Below are 21681 nucleotides of genomic sequence, written 5' to 3' on the forward strand. Positions count from 1 at the left end.
TGTTGGCGTTTTGGCTCGCTTGTTGCAGAAGTGGTAGGCACTTATCTGGTGATAGCTCGCTGTCATGCATATAGCAATGAATACAGGTGTGTTTGTGCTATTGGTTAAAGGAGGCCAAATGCATTCGTAGCTTTTGGCAGTAAATTCTCAAGTGCTGACAGGAAATGCCTAACCAGTGACAAGGCATAGCCTTACTTTTTTTTTTTATAAGTGGGAAGGCTGCTACAAAAGCTTGCTAATGTGTAAAAGTCCTATGCACAAGGTCATTTCTCTGCCCTCTTTATAATTTGTTTGTTTCAAAATAATGTGAGCCAGTAGTATGGCCCAAGCAGGAGATGCAAAACAGTAAATGAAAAAAAAAAAGCACACTTAAAAACAAAACTTGCAATATCAATACAAAAAATTTTAAGAGCATGAGAAGGATTGTTTAATTACTGCACCAAGATCACTTACTGTGACAACAGTGGCAGGAAATGATTTCCAATCCTAGGAAGTGAATGTTCATTGCTCTGATTGGTTGTGTGTGATTAGGCAGACTGAATTTAATTTTCCCTAACATGCAGTTGTAAAGGGATGTTTGATGACTCATTTTTGAAATGGTATCTAATTGTAGCATACCATTAGGAGGGATGGTGAGCCTTCCTTTCTATGCTTGCCGGATATCAACCTCATTGCATTGCGGTTAACATGCCCCAATTGCTTCACCTCCTTTTTAATAAAGGCTGGCCCCAGACAAACTCTGCATTCTAGCTTAGACCTTACATGGGCTGTGCACGCTAAGAATTTAGTATGCTCTGGTGCATTTTTCAAGTTTCAGAAACCATAGCTTACATAAACCCAATGAGCAGATGTTAAATTTGTTGACCGATTTAGTTTAATGGTAAGTGAAACACTGAGGTACTTGTACTTTTTAAACTGTAATGCTGTCAAGTGAATAAGAATGTGCTGGTGGATGGTTTGGTAGTTATATACATAAGGTACTACCTTTTCTGAATTTCATTTTGTGCCTCGGAGGTAGCACCTAGCAAAAATAGCTGAAATTGAGTCCTGTATGTTTTTGTGGTCCTCCAATGACAAAATTTCCTTGTACAGTATGCAGTCATCCACAAACAACCTTATGGTCACCCCAATCTGGAATTGCACTTGCCAAATTATAAACATACAAAAGAAATAAAATAGGCCCCAGAACACTTCCTTGGGGGACCCCAGAAGTTACCCCCAAGTACATTTGATGAGTAACAATTTCACTGTTTGTCCTTAGGTAAGCTGTAACTTGTTTAATTATAGTCATTGGTAATCCTATTTACGTTTATACAGTACTTTACTACATGGAACCCTGTCTGCCTTACAGAAGTCTAACACATTGACTTGGCCAGATAAATCTGAATTGAGAATAATTATATACAGCAGACAAAAGTTGGGGTAACGATTGACATGCCTTTTCTGAATTCATGTTGACATGTGACAGTATGTTGAGGTTAGACAAATACAGAAAGAAAGCAATGCTCCCTACAGTGCGACTAACAGCTTCCAACAACTAGTCATAATGGAGACAGGATAATAATTCGATACCAATAAATGATTACATTTTTTATGCATTGTAACTATACATGCCTCTCACTAGTAATCAAGTATAGTTCATGCACTTAATGATAAACTGTACAGTTCAGTCAGAAATTGAGATATTGGTTCTGTGTAGCACTCCAAAAATGCATTCAGAACACCATCTGGTTTTAGAAATAACATTCAGATTTGGTTGTAATGATGTAACACTTTCTCTGATAATGACATAATTGTGAGCAGAAGCTGAAGTTGTCCTCTGAGGTTCATATTTTCTGGTTGAGTAAAAACACTTAAAATGGTTACTATTCAGTGCCTGTGCATTTACTATATGTCATGTTTTTATGCATTATCCCCATGGAAGATACCACACCTTGACTGACTTAGATACTGCCATAATTTTGGGAGATCATAATAGTAGAGTTTGTAAAATTTCCTGAAAAATGATTTCTGGCATGCTGTATTTCAGTTAACAGCTGATTTTAAGTTATGTAAGCCTGAATGTTTTTCTTTTGCAAACCTTTTTATGCTTCCTGTGAATGAGATCTCTACTGACCCGAAGGTTCTCTCATCGTAATCTTCGATTTTCAGATAGGTACAAAGTATGTAATGCAATAGGTGAGGGAATTAAGATAATGCTGCCACAAATTTTCTACAGGACTATAGTCAATGTCTATAATTTCCTGTTAACTTGGTCTATCGAAAATATCTACTTTATGATAGCTAATTTCAGGATCCAGCTAACGAGCAAAATTTCAAGAATTGAGTTAGCACATTACTTTGGTGTACAAGTTGCTGAAGATTGTGAGAAAACAAAATAACCAGCGGACTATCTATCATAAGATGGTGGGTATCCATGGTGAAGACTATCCCAGCATACTAAGGGCAAACTAAAGTCGTCTGTTATAAAGTTGTCACATATTTCCAAAAGACGATTGTGTAATTTATCTAGAAACATACTTTGTATATCGAAACCTTCAGAAACAAACTCAAGATCAGCAATCCGGTCTGTGACATTGACGTGAATACTGGTTTTTATGATTACCACAACGCTGCAACTGTGGCAACTAACTTCTGTCACGTTAGAGTATCTGATAACCTCTCTGGGCGACACCATCATCGTCAACCAAACTACTGATAGATAGTTCCACGATATCACACCCATGTGAATCATAAGACATCAAAATATGGCCGAAAACAGGAAACGGACACCGACCAATGTGAAAATATTTTTTTTTTCTTAACTGACATTTCGGCACCCACACAACCTTGTGAAGAAGGCTCCCCCCGTGTGGGGGCTGACACGCCAGTTAAGAAAAAAAAAAAATATTTTTTCTCCTTGGTCGGGGTCTGTTTCATGTTTTTGCCATGATTCTTCTCGACCAGACAAGATTTTGTCAGACCCTTGACTTCATCACAGTAAAATATCTTCTATTTCATCTGATTTGTTTAATATGCTTCATTTTATTGAGAGAGACCAAGCACAGCTAAAGCATTTGTGACTGCTACCTTTGAACAGGTAGTCTTTCAGTTCCTGATGTTCCTTTCAACAAATGTGACGTAACGGCACAAATGATGAATTTGTTATTTACTCAAAGTTTGTCGTACACCAGCGAAACCTTCTCCTGAGCTTCGTTGTCTACTTCGCACTTTGCCAGAGCAATCCCCTTGCAAATCGTATTTGCACAGTAGATACTTTCCAAATGTAAATGTGTTCCTTTAGCTTGCTTGCACTCTTGAAAACTGCATTTTTTTGCGTAGGCCTAGAAATAAAGAATGATTGAATGATGTGAAGAAGCCTTCCCAATTCTGTGGATACAAGCAACAGGCGTGCACATACCGTCACATTCTCGATCACAGCTGCTAATTGCATAATGCTCTACAGCATTTACAGAGTATGTAGTTAATGTCCTTATGGAGCTTGTACAAGCAAGTGGCACAATGGTGTACTATGTGGCTGCTTGACCTTATGTAGACATTGCTTAATATATATGAACAGATTGATGTTCTTGGGAAATAAAAGGCAGTGGAATCTTGGTGGAAGCCTCGTTAGTTATGTCATTCAGGACTTGGCTGTAATTTAATATGTACAGATTCATGTCGCCTCCTGCCCCTCATTTTTTCGCATCATCTTGATATTCTCTGTCTGAATTGCATGTAGCCAGGGCTGACACCTCCAGATTTCACTAAACTACCTGTCTTCTTCACAGCTGCTATTTTTTTGAGGAAGAAGTGTTGTACTTTCTTGAGTTTGACAGTACAGATGCAGGCATGCTTATTGAAATACTTTACTATAGAGTTTCAGGCAGATAGGGGAACTTGAAGCTTTCAGCCTGCCGTATGTATTGAATGTAGCTGGTGTACTGCAAAACGCAAGATATATTTCTGGCTACACTACTGGTTTCAGCTCTTACAGAATGTAGATTTGTGCTGATCTGACCCGACTTAGTGCCTAGAAAAAAAGTTTTGCTCTTTTGTGTGTCGATTAAATATAAAACGTAAAATTGAGATTTTATTTTTTGGCAGCCATTTTAAAAGTGCCCTTTCTGACCCTGTACCCTGTCAAGATAGGCGTGTGAACCTCTTGGATGCAGCACCTGTTGTGCAGATGGTTACAGATATTCCTCCGAGGCAATGTTGAAAGAGTATTTGGCAGAGACAGATATTTTCGAAGTTGTAAGAACTCTACCATATGTTACTCACACATAAAAGGATGACAGTATGAAGATTTGGAAACATTTGTAATGTAAGACGGTACTAAAGTTCGTCTTGAAATGCCAGGGCTGGTGTCGTCAACATCATCCTGTCATGAGACGGCAAAATTTGCCGATGCCCCGTAGCAGGAAAGCTAGGTATGATGATGTGGCTCATTAAAAATCAACAAAAGTGCTGCACACATTTCTTGTGGCTGCACTTGCGTGTGACAGCCATAGCAATGAGCCACTGTATCGTGATATGTTGCATCCATTTTGTGGGCATTGAAACCAAACTAGTTAATGGAAACAAGTATTACAGTAAGCTATTTAGGGCACTTTTATGCTTGGCTGTATTTCTTTATTGGGTTCAGAGGGTTTACACCTTCATTCAACATACACACACACATAAAAATGTAAAGTAAAAAATTATGTGTCTGTACTCGCTTCGGGTTGGGGCAGATGGTAATATTTAAACGAATGTACGACTGTGACTATCATTGGATTTGGGTCAACGTTCAAACTGCTTTGCAGGAACATATGTGCGTTTTTGTAAGGGCAGCACTAGTTTACCTCTACATCTTAAAGTGCCTTCCTCGACATGGCTGTGAAATATAAGCCTTGATGTTACACTTTTTTGTATCTTTAGCATCATTGCCAACCAGACAGCACCAGAACAGGTCGGAAATTTTGTGTTCTGCAAGCTTGATGTCCACAAATGTTAACTCCCAAAAGCTATTTCAATTACATCAGCAAGATGAAATATTTAATGTGTAGTGTATTTGGAAACACCCAGCCATTTGAGAAGTTTGCCTTTACTGTGAAAAGCTAAAAGAGAATCTGCAAGATGTTACATGCTCAAGATGTCCATCTTCAAGCACTTCTTTTTTCCCTTCACATTTGGGAACTGATTTCACATCTGCAACAGACGCAGTTCACGTGCAGTCTCGGAGCTGCATAAAAGTTCGTGCCAAATTGCAGGCATGCTCTTACTAGCTCTTACTACTGTGTTGATTACAGACCATATTGGCACACTGCATTTGCAGTATTGATGTTTTATGCCATTTTCCACTGCCAAGATTGTTGTACCTAATAAAATGTGAGGACTGCATTATTAAAGCGAACTTTTATTTATCTACCGTTCCATGGTATCGCCCGGGTCGCTATTTCTGTTGGTTGGTCGGTCACTGAGCAGTTTTGCATTCAATAAAAAAAAAAAGGAAAGAAGCCTGTCTGTTGGCAGGATTCAAACCTTGGCCCCCAGCGTAGCAGCCCGATGCTCAAGCCATTAAGCCACAACTGCAGATACACACATCTCATGCTAGCACCAACTTGCACTTAGAGATGGCTGCCACATGTTGATTATGATGATGATTTCCATACTATGGTACATACCCAGAACGGGGGGGATTGGCCAAGAAGCGGGCAGCACATAACGAGCCAACTGCAACTAGCTCTTTGAGATGATCGCTGCATGTTGATGATGATTATGATTCCCATATTATGGCACATACCCACAACAGGGTATCCGCCAAGAAGCGGTTCCTCTTGTTGATTGGTGATGATTTCCATACAATGGCACATGCCTACAACAGGGTATTGGCCACAGAGCGGGAGGTACAGATCGTGCCAATAACAACTAGTTCTTTGAGATCATTGCCGCATGTTAACAATAATTATGATTTCGATTACGGCACATACCTGCAATGGGGGACTGGCCAAGAAGCAGCCGGTACACTTAAAATGTAAATGTGACAGTAACATCAGAATGGCAACATTGTTACACTTGCTAAAGTGTTCTGTTTATGTGAAAGACCAAGAAACTACAATTCCTTGCTGTTCAGCAAGTTAAAAATTTATTAGTTTTAGAGTTTTATAAGTATATATATTTATAAATATATTACTAATAACTATAACATTATAACTATATTAATAACATAGCTCTATAACAATGTAATTATATGATTCAATCCACTCCCTAATCTTGTAATTTCATGGTTCTGTTTGCTTTGTCAATCTGATTTTCATTGTATGTACCATATGTCGCCCTCCCTGCTTGGACCACGTGTCCGCAATATTTAAGGGGAGATGCTCCTCAGAAATATTTCTTTTTAAATAATGATGCTGGGCGAATGAAAAGTCTACCACTTGTAGAGCTTGATCTCTTCATTCGAAATCTACTTTCAGTTTTAGGACATCTCGATGCTTTCATGTCCTAAGTTCCATGCATAAGTGAGAAGCAGTGCATGTTTGTGCAGCTGCTGGACATAGCAGTTAGCATGATAGAACAGTGCAAAATTATTTTTCCTATCCCTAACACTCCACTGAGTGCTAATAAGCAAGATAATGTGATTCCCTTTACAGGCAACATGTTAAGAGAATTTCGTATCTGGTGCTTCATATTCAGTGGCTGGTGCCCGAGTACATTAAAAATTTTCATCCTTAAAAAAATAAAGTGATTGCATTATATCCTAGATAAGTGCATTCTACATATCCTAAAAATTACGCCCATCAAATGTGGTCTTGATTGGAACACAATAAGTACATAAAATGTTGTGCACAAACACTTTGTTTTGCCCAAAATATGAAGTTGAGAAAAATGCGATTGAAAGTTATAAAAGCTGTTTACTTCTGTTAATTATTATTATTACTTCCCGGGGAGATTGTAATGCGGCAAAGCTAACCTTGGAGAGAAAAAGCTTAGGCCCACCACCTTGCACGAGCCCAATGGCCTGCGACACCGCGGTTTGACGCATCGCGCACTTGAAAATGTGTCATATCTGTGCCTTTTCTTGCCACCTCGAGTGCTTTAACCGAGTTTATTATACTTTTCCCGATCATTTCTGGCTCTGATTTCATCATATGTGAAATAGGAGAGATCAATGTTGCTGAAACAACTAAAAACACAAAACCTGTTTCTTTAATGAAAATCGCCGTTTTTTGACCCGCCTCTCCCCTTAATAAATAAAATAAATATAGTGTGCTTGAAGCTTGAAAGAAGCCCATTCTGCATGAAGCTTAGCATAACTACGACAGGTCATCATGGCACTTAGCTTCAATCATTGCTGAGCTGTGTGAACAGAAACGTGATATCCACTGTCAGTGCCCCTAATCATGGAGTCGGCTGCTTACCTGTAGAAGCGCCTTGCATTACCCCAGTAAAACACCACTTACACACCAGGTGTTTCTGCAATGATGAAGTAATTTTTATAAATCGCCTTTGATAGGTAGCATAATTCTAGTTCTTGAGCTGGTATACTTGAAGAGGCGGACATTACTTGCGTGCGAAATCGAAATGCAGTCTGGTACAACTTAAGAAGGCAGGAGAGGCCCCGCCCAGATGATTGCCTCTGCGACTAAAAAAATAGTGCCGCTGACGCGCGACTCCGGCCAATTCGAAGCGCGGGCTGCCATGTTCGACGTCGGTGGGGTCACCGGCCATTCGGCTTATGACATCAGTCTAGAGTGCGCCCCATTGGTGAAAGCTCGTGTGCATCCGCCTTTGAGGGGCAAATGCCGCTGCTTTCTAAAGTTGTACCCGACTATAGTCAATAATTAAGTTTTTAACTAATTACCCTACAGCACATACTGCAATTTACAAACTTGAAAACAATTCTGCGGATGACATCAGTTTTGAGATATCGCCATCAAACTTGCGGTAAAAATGCACTGTCGTTCCACTTACTTTAACAAAATGCCGTTTTATATGTATTTCTTCGCAAAGCTTGGGAATTAGTATCTTGAAACTGGTGTCATCCTGAGAATTAGTTCGAACTGGATGTGTCTTGAGAACTTCCTGGCTAGAATTTGTAAATTGCAATATGTGCCGTAAGGTAACTAGTTAAAACCTAGATCAGTGATTTTTTTGTGAATAGTCTATTATGCATTTCGATTTATCGTGCAAATAATGTCCACCTGTTTGTGCAATCCAGCTCAAGGATTAGAATTGTGCTATCTCTCACAGGTGATTTTTATAAATTACTTAAGTCCTTGCAAAAACACCTCTATAAAACTGCATTTCCCTTCAATTTTTGCAAAAGGAAGCGGTGGTTTCCACACTAACCCCATATCACACTCTGACGAAGCTGTTCAAGAATGGAACAGTCCAACTGCTAGCATGCCTGGTAACCCGGCTCCATAGAAGCGTGTATGCACATTCAAACATGGAAAAGCTTGGTGACACTTATGTCAGCAGAGGGTGTTCATCATTATGATCACCTATGACTATTCCAGATTTAAATGTGCTGCCACACAATGAAAGCTACTTTATCTGAGCAACCTGCAAATGCACTCGGGCATGTTTGCTGTTCAAATAATGGTGCGGTAAAGTGCATCAGTGTGCTGCAAATGTAAGAGAAACACTTGTTGGGGGAGAATCATGGAAGGCAAGCAGAAGGCACAAATAATGATTCGAGGTGAGGGATGAGAAATGCATGCAGCAGGAACACTCCTAACTTACACATAACTGCAAGGCTAACTTTGTGCAAGGATTAAAGAAATTCCAGCAGAAACCATCTCAGGATGTCTGTCAACACTAGATTACCATTGAAGCAATGGCACCAAAATGCCTGCCCAGCATACGTAGGCACTCACTATTCATTTTGTCCCATCAGCCACTGTGAAATCTATTGACTGTGATGCTCCAATCCCCTAAAACTATTTGTGCCATCTGATTCATGTGTTCAACATGCAGACATGTACATGTTACAGAAAAAAAAGTAATCAATTACAATTATGTCATTGAAAAATGTAATCGATTAGTAGGTGACGAATTACTGTCCTATGAAAGCAGCTGAGCAATTACTAAAATGTAATAGATTACTTCTGCTTTCATTTCCTCCCAACTTTTATTAAAGAACCTCTACAGCTCTCAGGTCGAGAGAGAAAATGGTTTCTCTCTCGATACGTAGACGTCACAGTACCAAACGTCACGTTGGCACTCTTCTTTGAAAACACCATCAACTCCCGCTTATCAGGACTTGTGCTTTTCAGTTACAAGCTGTTGCTGCTGCATGCGCAGCACACAACATACTACATGAAGTGAAATCAGTTAATGGCACACAACAGGCAAGTGAGACGACGAGGAAGAGCGGTCGTGCGAGTGCTGGCAAAGGCGTTCTGGCCAACTCATTGGAACTCATTTCATTTGTATGTGGACCAATCGACAGCTCTTGCCTTGGTGACATCACAGGCCTGACCCTTTTGGTGTATCGTGTTAAGAAGGGATTGGAAAAGCCAGGAATCAGCATGTGATTACATTTGAATTACTAGACATGGTTTTCGGCCCTTTAACACTGCACAAATACAGTAAATAGAATGAGCTGGCCTGGCTCTTTCAGTGCGTCTTCTGCTGCCCTTCACTAACAACTGCTTTTCAAAATTTTCCTTGCTCATCTTCACTCATTTTCTTGTGAAGACACCAGCAGTGACGCTAAAACCTTGCGCGATGTGCGCTCTAGAAGGAAGGGCGGTGCTGTAATGTATGAACAACTTGCACATAAAGATAATAATTACTCAATGCTATGATGCTTCCATCTGGGATTTCTATGAAACTCAGTGTTTCAATGTTGCTGGGGCTCAGAGAAGGCGCTCCTGGTAGGGCCAATGAAAAGCTGAAAAATTTGTCTGTAGGCGATTTCCTGGCATCAACATTTCCAGTGGCCATCACTATTGAGCCATAGCAGTGGCAGTTCAAGTCAGCAGCCAACACATGGTGGAGCGTTAAGATGAATCAAATACCGAGCACTCAGGTCTTCATCTGAACATGCGCATCCGTGAGGCTGCTATGTGGGTATTACTGCAGGCGTTTTACTGAAGTTCGCACCAAATTCAAGTGCTCGAAGCTGAATCACCTGTTACAGCATGTTTCGTCAATAATGTAACGTGATTATATTTAATTGGCTACTGAAAAAGTAATTGAATTACAGTGAGATATGTCAAGTAAAAGAAAGTGGCCAATCAATTACAAAACTTTCCTTAAATGTAATTGACTACAAGTAATCAATTACATGTAATTTGCTAAGTACAGGTCTGCCAATGTGTGACTGCACCAATTCACCATTATGGCAGCAGTGTACCAACCAATACGGAGCAGCAACGTAGTGAAGAGGTTACATGAAACTATGCAACCACCAAAATATTACTCCAGGCAACTCTGCAAACATGGCTTTTCACCGTAAAAATCAATGGTGGCATCAGCACACAGCTGTAGGCGAGAGTATGGAGAAAAGGTAACTGCCATGTGACACAGGCTGCGAAGCTATTAGCAAGACGGTGAGGCAGATGCATTAACTCTTTCCGTACCGCGCCCATTGGGCATGGTTAGCCCTCTATCGATGGTTTGAAATGCCGCTTTCGAGACCTTCCGCGCCGCTCACGGACACACTGCACTATCGGACGTGAAGGAGGAGAACTATATTCTAGTTTTCTAAGCAGTTTGCATTTTTCCCACGAGGCGGTGTTAAACGCGCTCCGAAGTTTCGCGATCATCAACGGAGAACGAAAAAATGGCCGCCCGCTATCAATGGTTTGAAACGCCGCTTTCGAGACCTTCCGCGCCGCTCACGGACATACTGCGCCATCAGACTTGAAAGAGGAGAAACTGTATTTTTGTTTTCTAAGCAGTTTGCTTTTTTCCCCGCCAGGCGGTGATTTTTAAACGCGCTCCAAAGTTTCGCGATCGTCAAAGCAGAACGCAAAAATGTCCGGCTCCGAAAGCGGTTGATCTTATCGATACATCGAATAGCAGCGAGTCAGAGGACGCTGACTTTTCGACGGACTTTAAGTCTGAAAGCGACGACGACGCAAACCAGCCCGGAACATCGGCGATCGCAGCCCGGCACGCCCAACTGTAGTGTTTGCAGCTAAATTTTTGTAGCGAAATACCTGTTCAATGAAAAATTTTGATTTTTCGGAAATAGTGCCTGTCTCATTTTCCCTTTAATTAGTGCCTAATAGACAGCAATACATTTTGTATATCTCATAATTGTAACATTTTTTTCTTTGTAGAGACAAGCATGTCTTTACAAACTTTGTTTAATTTTATAGCACAATCTTGATTTTTAACAATTTATATATTTTTTATGACATAATAAAACTTTTATGTGTGAAAAGTACACTCATTTTGCTTTCTGTTTATGTATTACATTAAATATTGAGTGCAGTAGTTCCTTCAGCAAAAAACATCTGCCCTAACATACAAAAAACATCTATTTTCACCTTGGTAGGGAAAGAGTTAAGTTCACCACTGGAAAAAGTCAGCCTTGCCATGCTGTTCCACATCTTGCAGCACTATTTGCTTTCCAGATTGAAGCATCTTGATTTTGAGGTGCACTGTATGGCCAATGGTGCCACTTACTACTGCACATTAGTGTGTCCATAGCACTCATGCAAGTGCCTTCTTTGATGTCTGCAATTTGCCAATAGATTGAGAAATATATCCACTTGTAGGGACAAGTCAAAGGCATGACTGTTGGCATAAACTAAAACAAATGAGTCACAAATTTTTTGTTCCCATGTTCGCCATTGTGCACAACATTGGCTCGATTCAGGTGTTTAAACAGTTTTGAGGCAACGTACAGCCTGCTTACTAGCAGTACACTGATAGTCAGCAGTCAAACTACTGGAAGACTCACGAGGTCACTTTCTTGGACTGCAAAAAAGCAGTCTTTAAAATATTTTTGGTATAGAAGAACTTTCCCCAGCCCACACAACAAGCTATCCCGAGCGCAGGCTACAACTTTCCGCCTGCTACAAACCAATACCTACCCCTCGTTACACCATTACAACAAGATCTACCCAGACATTTACCCCAATCCCACGTGCCATATCTGCAAGACACAGCCAGCCACACTTCCACACATGCTTTGGGACTGTACACAACAATATCCCGACACTAACCCCACGACCCTCTCGTCGAGATGGCATGCTGCACTGCGTAGCTCCAACCTCGACGACCAACTCTGGGCGACTCGGCAAGCCTGCGAGGCGGCGAAGAGGCAACACCTCGACGTCCTCACGTGGGAGGCCTAGGCTCCCACGTTTTAATAAAGTTTACAGTCAGTCAGACGTTTCACAGAGATGGTGGGTCAAAAGAATTTTTATTATATGTTTTCTATACGTTTTCTGTACATGCATAAGTTCATTTGTTTTCTGGGGCACTTCAGGAAGAGCAATGATTTCTTGACAAAAGCCAAACCAGTTAGCAAATTGCTTGGAGCATGTAAAGTGCTGCCCCAGCACAAGTCCCTTTCACACAGCTGTGCAAAACATAGCAGCGGCCAAATTTCAAGAGGAGCTAAAAGCTGTCAACACTGTCACACCGATGTGTTGCACTGATGCTAGACCATGCCTTTTTGTTGTGTCTCAATTAGTGAAACACAACCGACAATGGGTACTAATCACTGCAGTCATCCTCCCACGCGATTTGGCAAACTTTGTGCGCTCAAGCTGTAAAGGCTCTCACATGTGCATTCATCCAGAGGGCCATGACTGAGGCTAACTTCATCTAGAAATTCTCAGGCACTTCAGGGCTACTCTTGTGGCTGCAGAAACATAATAGTACAGATGTCGAAGGGTGCTATATTACTCTGTGAACACTGCCGGCTTTTTTGCAGATCCGTTTCACAGACAAATAGGATTATCTTATTGAGCCCCGTTCAGTAGCAGTGCTCCATTCTCAGTGGTTAGTGAAGATTACCAGATCGCCAAAACAGCAACCCAACAGTTTACAAGGGGGGAGCAGACAACTCACTGTTTGCTGCTTGTTTGATCTGCACTCTACCGGGCTGAGCAAAGATAGAACACTGTACTATCCTGCCTCAATCACGTTAGTGCCCTGGGTAAACTTTGATACTATCCCTGTTGGACATGTCTATGAGTGTCTGCTATAGACAGGGGATAGTGAATAGTCAGCTGCTCAATATTTATTCAGAGATGAGATGGGTGGCTGGCTGAGGAGTGGCGGAGAGGAGCGGCTGCTTCAGCTGGGTATGCCCATTCTGAGCTCTCACGAGTTATTGAATCATTGCTAAATCTGCCGCTATCACCTACTGTAGACATAAGAGAAGCCAAGGCACTCTATAATCTGGCTTCCTAGGCAACATGCTTGACCTTCATTGTTTAGTGGCTCTTGTAAGCACCCTGTGCAACTCATCATGCTGATGCCCTTCTGACACCAAGATGTCACTGTTAGGCTTCTAACATGCCTTGCTGTGAAGGGGGCAAGCTGTGCGAGGTATCTCATCATGGTCACATGGTGGAACTTGGAAATTGCTACCACAGGAAAGGCACCAACACTGCAGTTGAGCGCAGGTACTCGTGATAGGCAGGGTCATTACCCCACTTGCGAAAGGCAGCCTGCTCTAGTCTTGGCACCCCCGTGACGCGGGTGATGAGCAGCAGGTCTGTTATGGGGCACAGCACACATAGGTACTCGGTCCGCCTAAACACAGAGCTGGCCGACAGGTACAGGCCAAGCCAGAGCAGGATCTCACCAAAGTAGTTTGGGTGCCGTGACACACTCCACAGCCCTGTCCGGATAAAGTGACCCTGGCAGGAACGCAGTCAAAACATGTTCAAAAGTGTAAGTGATAATGTTATTACTATAAGTTAATGAAATACACAAGGACATTCAACAACTCACTTAGTGATTTTATCAAGCAATGACCAGTGAAGCCAACAGTCATGGAAAGCACAGGAGGAATAAACTTGTTTTGTTTAATGTGCCTGACAACTGGAGGAAACGACTGAATTTGTGCATATGCTAATGCAAAACATTCCTTGCCTGAGTCAGCGACTTCCTGGTACCTGGCATATTTATCAGTACTGCGCCACTAGAGGGTGCAGTGTGTCTGGTGCAAGAAGAGAGAGAGAGAGAAAAGTCATAAGGGAAAGGCAGGGAGGTTAACCAGGCTGAGCCCGGTAGGCTACCCTGCACTGGGGAAGGGGGAAAGGGATTGAAAGAGGAGAAGGAAGAGAGAAGTTCACACCCTGCACATTTACACAGTCAAACATTCATTGCTGAGTTTCGTCACAGGCAGTCATACAGGCCAGTGCACCTCAAAAAACGCAGCAGTGCCTTTGTAGCCCTGCACATAGCAGACGCACGAGGCCACGGATCCAAGATCTTCTCCTCCATAAAAGGACGGTCGTTTAAGTTAAAGTGTATGACAATGTCATGGGTAGCAAACAATGAGCAGTTGTAGCTGTACAAATTACTCCAAGGTGCTTGCCCACTGCAGAAGAAGCGATGTGTTGCACAAGCGAGGATGTGCTATGCTGACAAGGTTGGTATGGAGCGAATCATATGCTTATGTGCATCACACACATGCACATGTGGTGAACATTCCAAGGGTGAAGACGAGCTACCGTCGAAACTTGCGTGACTTGAGCAAGAAGGTGCAAGTGTAAAAAAAACTATTAAAAAATATGATGGAAACAGGAAACATTTAATACTATGTGAATGCAATAAATGCAGTTGGAAACAACTGGAAATGTATAAATATGGGTGTGTGAATATTTAGAATTTTGAATATGAATTAAAATTGTTGCAGATTTGTTTCTGTTCAAATATTAAGCAATAACAACACTTATTGAAGTTTACATGGAGAAGGATGGAAGCAAGTAATGATTGTTCCAAATGACTTTGCTACTTGAGAGAGTGAGAGAGATAGAGAGGCACTATTTAATGCAAAGCCCCAGTCTGAGTTCACAGAGAAAAGGGAGGCCTAGTTGCCAGCAGGGCCTAGAAATTTAAGCTGTCCGAGCAGTGGGCCCGTCATGTCTGGAGAGAAGTCTGCCAGCCACCCCTCCACGGTCGTAGGTCTACGATAGCAGTTATGGGACTGATGCTGCTATGCATGATTGCATGGACGCCTTCACAATCCCACATCTGCTGTTGTTGCACAAAGGCATGAGTTTTTGAGCTAACACATGGGGCAGATTACTTTTTGTCACGATATGCCTCGCCTATAGACACGCTGCGAGTTTGTTGTCTCGATTTAGGCAATATTATTTAGATCACCAGTCTCACCATGTTCGTATTCATTTGAAACTACTTGCGGTGCTGTAGTATTTCACTTCACTGCTTCACCAAACACAACACACTATACCAGTGGCCTCAAACCAATCTCTGACACTGGGCCACATCCAGTCCACATAGCTCCTTGAGGGCTGCATCGCTAGGCATGCAGCGCCCTTTTCTCGGCCCTTTTCTGCCCTCCGCCTCTCCCCCTCTTTTCGAAATACCTGCCAAGCAGTCAGTACATTGGAGGGGAAGACACAGTCGACACTGCATGCTGATGAATCGGTACAGGTGTAACGTGATTCAAGGAAACAACAGTTTGCAAAATTGCCTGCTATGTAGGCGCAGGTCAGGGCATGTCTTTTGCACATGTCTTCCTGCTCATTATATTATATGTTAAGGGGGGGAAATTCATATCACACTCACAGCTACTTTCAAGTGGAAGGATGACTATGGTTATGTTTAGTCAGAAATGATCTTGTTAGCGTGCTATTATTGCTTTGAAAGGTCTGTCTGTGCTGGTTATTCCATCACCGGTGTTAGCATTTTTCTGGCACGAGAACTGCTACGTCCACCTCGCTACAAAAAGGAACACTGATAGTTGGGCGAGTCGGATAGCAGAACAATTAGAGAGGACAGAGTGGGTGCACTATTCAATGGGGCTTCTGCTTTATACCCACATTTGGCGTTGTACTGTTCCTTCGTTTGATTACTGTTATTGTCATGGTCCACCAGGTACAATCACCTTTTACTTGTTTCTCATTCGAAAGCTTATCTGTTGGCTTGATGCCCAGTTGTGAATAGTATTATACATGTATCAAATAATGTAAGTAAGCACTTCTTTTACAAAGCTGACTCCAGGCAACATTTATATTTCATTTTATTTAAAAGCACTATTAAATCCGATTTAAAGATTTCGCTATTCAGACACCCCTGATAAATAGTATCTGTGTAGTCATTATTAATGCTCTGCATAACATTGATCCTACACAATGTGGGATTTGCATTAATTTTTCGTACTCTTAATAGATAAAAAAGAAATGAAGGTGGACAGAAAGGCAGCTCGCAACAAATGGGATTCCCTAACCATATTTAAATCTAGTATGAGATCTCTGACAATGACATAGTCACGTCTCCAAAGATTAAATACAATATATTCAAAAGATTTAGCTAAAGAGGGCACCACAGCTGGCACTGAACATGGGACCTTTAAAGCTGAAGTTTGATCCTGCAGCCAAGGGTGCATTATGAAGTGCATTACCAAGAGCAGCATACCCTCCTAAGGATGTACTTGGTTGCACAATACATTAATAAACCACCACAGAGGTGAAAGAGAAACATGCACTCTGAAGTGAAAGACAGAGAAGGGAACAAAAGCCCTCCAGAGCAAATTGTTTGTGCACTGCAGTGCATGCCTTTGTTGACCCTCACTCCTGTGGCTAAGCACAACAGGCTGCAGTGCACAGCAGTGGATCCAGGGTAGCTTCCAGGGGGCAGCACACCAATGCCACAGCATCATGCGTTTCTGCCCCAAAAGGCCTTTGGACACTTCATATTGCCTCCCAGCAATTTAAGACAGCAAGTAGCTTGCAAAACTGGAGTTGTCACAAGCACACATTTAGTGGTGCACTTGCTATGCATTTTGCTTCGTTGTCGGTGGTGAGCACATGAAGTTTTTGTGGGTAATGCCACTGATCACGACATTGTACAGAGATTCACTCTCACTCTTAGTTTAAGACCTGTGACACTGTGTAAGAAAACAATTTAAAATCTTGCTCTTGTAGTGGAAGTCGCCAGTCAACAAATTTTGCATGCACATTATATTTATTTGAAAAAGAAAATGGAATGGTATTGCATATCATTGGACAGGACAAAGCTAGTGGTTCCTTCTGCCCTGGAATGATCCCCCATATCGTTCATGTCACAGGCAAATATCCCCAAATCATTAGTACCCTTTTCCGCAATCAAAACTTTCTTTCCTCTAGCCTAACTAGTGGCCACCTACAGGAGCTCACCTTATGTTGGATGAACTGATGTTATGGTATGCCATGCAACATTTGCAATGCATTTTTCTGTTGGTGATGTTTGAGAAACGTTTGGCCACTGTAGTACATTGTGCCCAGTTAAAGACAGAGTAGGAGGGATACCTGGTTCTTGAAGTCTGCTTGGAAGGTGGTCTTCTGGTGGTCGGCCACTGTTTCCAGCACAAAGCCTACCAGCCACAGCAGCCAGCCAGCCAGGTCACGTACTCCCAGTGGCAAGTCGGCCCACGTGCTTGTGTTCAGAAGAAGTGTGGGAAAGAGAGTCACCAAGGTTCGCAGGGCTGCACAAGTCCCACCGATGAAATGCAGTTTATAAGGAGAGAGAGAGAAAAAGCAGTGTGAAGGCAGGACACAGTGGGCAAGAACAAGGCACAGCAAAGCACTTGTTTTTGCCCTATCTTGTGTGTCATTCCTGTGCTGTTTTTGTCTAAACAGCCACATATCAACCAGCCCACATGAGCACAATCTTACAATCTATTCACGAACTGCTGAAAGCACAGCCAGTGGCGACAGCAGTGCTAGTTGCAACAAGCAAAGCTTTGAATGCATATCAGCACTGCCCAAAGCCCACTTGCTGCTCAGCACTATAGGGCACCATGCTTTAAATACCCTCACCAGGCCCAATTGTAACTTTGGTCATACACTAGAAGTTGTAAAAAGCAGCCCAAGGAGTGTTCTACTCCAAGGGTTTAGCCGCAGCCAAGATAGAAGCAATGAAATGTTGTAAAGCAATGACGCCAGGAAGCGAGCTGCCCTTCCCTGCAGCAGATGCTCTCGCCCGTTGCCTCAACCAGTGCCCGATGGTGACATTCCTCTCACCTCCTCCACTATCACTAAACATACCAGACTACAAATATTTCTTGTTTGAGGACTCAAATTATAATTATGTTATTATTATATATTAACCATTTTGTTATTTCATGGCATTATTCATCTAGTGACTTCCAAATAGCACCTATTGGGACTAATTGAGATACATTGAGTCTCATCAAGACCACTTGGCATTTAATTCCAATACAAATTCCCACACAAGTATAAATGACCTTACAGTCTGTTACTACAACTACCAGTAACAGTCCTAACTGAGGGTGGTCTTAATACATATTTCTATCAGTCTATCAGCAATTACTATCACATCACCTATAAATTATTATGTATTGAATGCAAGTTCTTATTGGACTGACAGGAGACTTATTAGACCAATAAAGATTTTGTGCGTCAAACAAGATTGATTAGACTAATACAAATCTGTATCCGTGGCTCTTTTGTCACATCTACCTCCAATTTATTTTTTTCTCCCTTCTTGATGTGCATTTCCAGAGGTGGTTCTAGGCACTCTTCCCGAGTTGACTGCACTGCTGCTGGCTATTTGTTCTTTGCAGGCACCATGTGAGTGGTGTGAAAGCACCATGTGTGAGATGTCATTTCGCAGGCATGGCATGTGGCCCCTCCAAGAGCATGCACGTGTTTGTTTGAATTCTCAGCTGCTTTCATGGCATAAATCATTGTAATACTTTGCAGACACAATTGTCATCACATGTTCCATGCACCACACTTGTCTGTTTGCAATACCTAATCCTGGTGAGGGACCCTTTATTACAGGGTGCTTTTTCACTTCCAGGATTTTTTTTCCCCCTTGCATAGTTTTCTGTTTTGCCCCCAATATTTGCTTCATTGTGCTTACTTGCATTGTGCAATATGGAGGAGCTGAATGATCGTATTGAGGTTGCTTGCAAAATGTGCGTTCTTGCCAAGGAGTTGCTGTTCTCAGATGAGATGAACAGGCAAAAGACAAAGGCGCACTTTGCTTAACCTAGTATCCAGAGTCATGCTTTCAAAAAACTTCTGGTACTCACTGAGGCCATAAATTGAATTGCTTACTAATGAACATTTTGATGATAATATTTACCACTGCTACTTCTTATAATAAAGTTCATGTTAATTGTTTCTGCAACAGGATGCTCATAGTGTGTCCAGAGCCGTAGTGAATGCCACCCTCCCTCCCTTTTTAACTGCAACTGAAACATATAAAGTAGGCTAAAACACGGGGAATATGCTAGCTATGTGGCCACCAGCCACAAGTTTTAGACACAAGATTCTCAATCTTGCAAGAAGAAATAATATGCTTAAAAAGCAAGGCTTGCCTTGCAGCGTCCATAAGAGAAAAAATTTCCGTCGACGTGGCGGTGCAGTCTCCCGTGAATCTTGGCTGTGCCATAGCTTGCGAGTGAAGAGGTACAGACCGAGCCTGAAAACAAATATACTTTGCAAAGCTTTTCTCAAAGGGCACACTGGCCCTGCCCTTTGTCCTTGATGGAGCAGCGAGAGAAAGGCTGCTTTTTCTTTAGAGTCAAACAATATCGGCAGGCCATGTGCCCATTGCAGCTACCAACCTGATTGCCCACAGCACGACCAGCCAAGTGTGGATCCTCTGTCGGAGGGAACGGCTGCCCCAGAAGTAGCTCAACAGTGCCAGCAGTATACATGTGCACGAGCCTGCAGGTGGCATCAGCACTTGACCCAACTAGCATGCAAACCTTAAGGACATCAAAAGGACACAAAGCCCAACTGACTACCATCGTGCACTGCAACTTTGTGCGTCTGTTGTGCCCCCTAATATCAGTTGCACCCTTTCCCAATTTTGATATGCTATAGAGTCACTTTAAAACAAACATTATCAAGCCCAATCACTTCCCATCCAGTTAAACATACTGATAGATCTGGCAAGAGAAAAGACACACATAGTGCAGGCAGATGAACAGTTAGGGAAACTTCAGTTTTTCACAAATGCAGTGCACCACTGTTAGGGTAGCATTGTGATAAGATGAAAGAGACTTTCAAGCTTCATTTGTGTTTGACCTGAACGCAAACTAACTGAATATATTCACCACTGCATCACCTTATAATTGCTTTGTCTCATACTGACGTAGGGTCAATGCTTTCGGTGAGGTTATCCCGCTCTGCCCTTTTCTTCCAAAGCTCCCCTGACACCATCCAGAATGATACTCTCAGGCCGACCTCAACAATGTCTATTGTTCAAAGTGTGAATCGTCACTGACTTCTTATTGTTGTAGCTACCATTCCTGTTCCATGCAACCATACCAGTCGTCACTCTTGAACCTTGCCTATGATTTGCAAGTACCTTGATTGTTCCACGTGTGTGTTTGTTTTGCTTTCAACAGAACCTTGCAATGAGCTAGCTGCATATGGCAGTACTTAAACGATGCTAATATGCGTATTTAACACGAAATTGCTAGTTGTAAAGTGTTAACTTATTGCGGTCCGCCATTCTTTCTTTACTTACACAACTGACAGTCAGTGTTTGTAAGCCTTCTTTTTTCCATATCTTTCTTGAAACCGATGTACACATACTAACTAAAGCTGCCTTGTCTTTTCATTCCAAAACCATCCGAGGAACCTTGAGGCATGCTAAGTAGCAGCTTCAAATCAACCGCGATATTGTTCTGAGCCGCACGCATAATACTGCCACAGGTGGCTGCCGCAGTCCAAAACCAGGTGACTTCGACCAAAGGAGGAGGCTATGCTTCGACACAGTGAAACTGCCATTTTACACAGCACATACGATCGACAACGGCTTTTAATGTTTAACACAGGCTAACAATCTTGTGTACAAAATTTGCAGACAAGGAAAGCCACTAAACATGTAGTAAACAAAGCGGCACTGTAAAATTACAGCATGAAATAGAACAAATTGTGTCACGGGAAATCAGACAAAATAACAGATCTTTGGTCTGTAAATGTCTTGTATTTGCTTTATTGGAACATTTACGCAATATTTCGTGCAGCACCAACGGTCTATAAGGGTACTGGTCTTTTAATCCGTTAAGTCATTGCTGCAAGCAGCATGAATAGACAATGCCCTAGCGTTTCCTGTAAATTGTGTCATGAGATAGGCGACTTGATCCGCACAAAATAAAGCACACGGTGTTATTTTACGGAATGAAGAGGCAAGCATTGGAATTTACCGACTAGTTCGAAGAGGAGATCGGTCCGGAGCACCGCGGAAACCACGAAGAAGCCCCACTGAATGCCAATGTTGATAAGCACGCAACTGATCAAAATATTGCTGCGCATCGTAGTCTCGGATGGGACACACCGCCTAAACGGTGACGCACGTCTAAAAGGCCACCGATCTTGAATGTTGCCACAGCATAGGAGAGACGATGCAACTCGCGCCTTTGCACCCAAATAAGATATTTCACATGACGAAAATGTTAGTTAAAATGAAACAAAAAGTACGCTGCGTTGTTGGATGTCGGTGACAAACTCTACGGTCGATGACCTTTCCCTTTAGCCCAGCCCACTGTATGTTCGCAATGCCTGTGCCTGTCTGTTTTTAGCA

The 21681-nt window shown here is 42.2% G+C and overlaps 1 protein-coding gene across 1 annotated transcript; it reads right to left on the reverse strand.

Moving 5' to 3' along the window:
* Nucleotides 1-12333: 12333 nt before the first annotated feature.
* On the reverse strand, nt 12334-21677 carry LOC119443048 (uncharacterized). Its single transcript, XM_037708181.2, has 5 exons — nt 21305-21677; nt 19712-19814; nt 19463-19566; nt 17424-17599; nt 12334-13802 (listed from the first exon to the last, which is right to left on the reverse strand). Exons 1-5 carry the CDS (start codon nt 21411-21413, stop codon nt 13527-13529), a joined length of 768 nt encoding a protein of 255 aa, XP_037564109.1. The 5' UTR covers nt 21414-21677; the 3' UTR covers nt 12334-13526.
* Nucleotides 21678-21681: the final 4 nt, after the last annotated feature.

Source organism: Dermacentor silvarum, chromosome 2 (genome assembly GCF_013339745.2).
Source record: "Dermacentor silvarum isolate Dsil-2018 chromosome 2, BIME_Dsil_1.4, whole genome shotgun sequence".
In the NCBI taxonomy this organism is placed as follows: Eukaryota; Metazoa; Arthropoda; class Arachnida; order Ixodida; family Ixodidae; genus Dermacentor; species Dermacentor silvarum.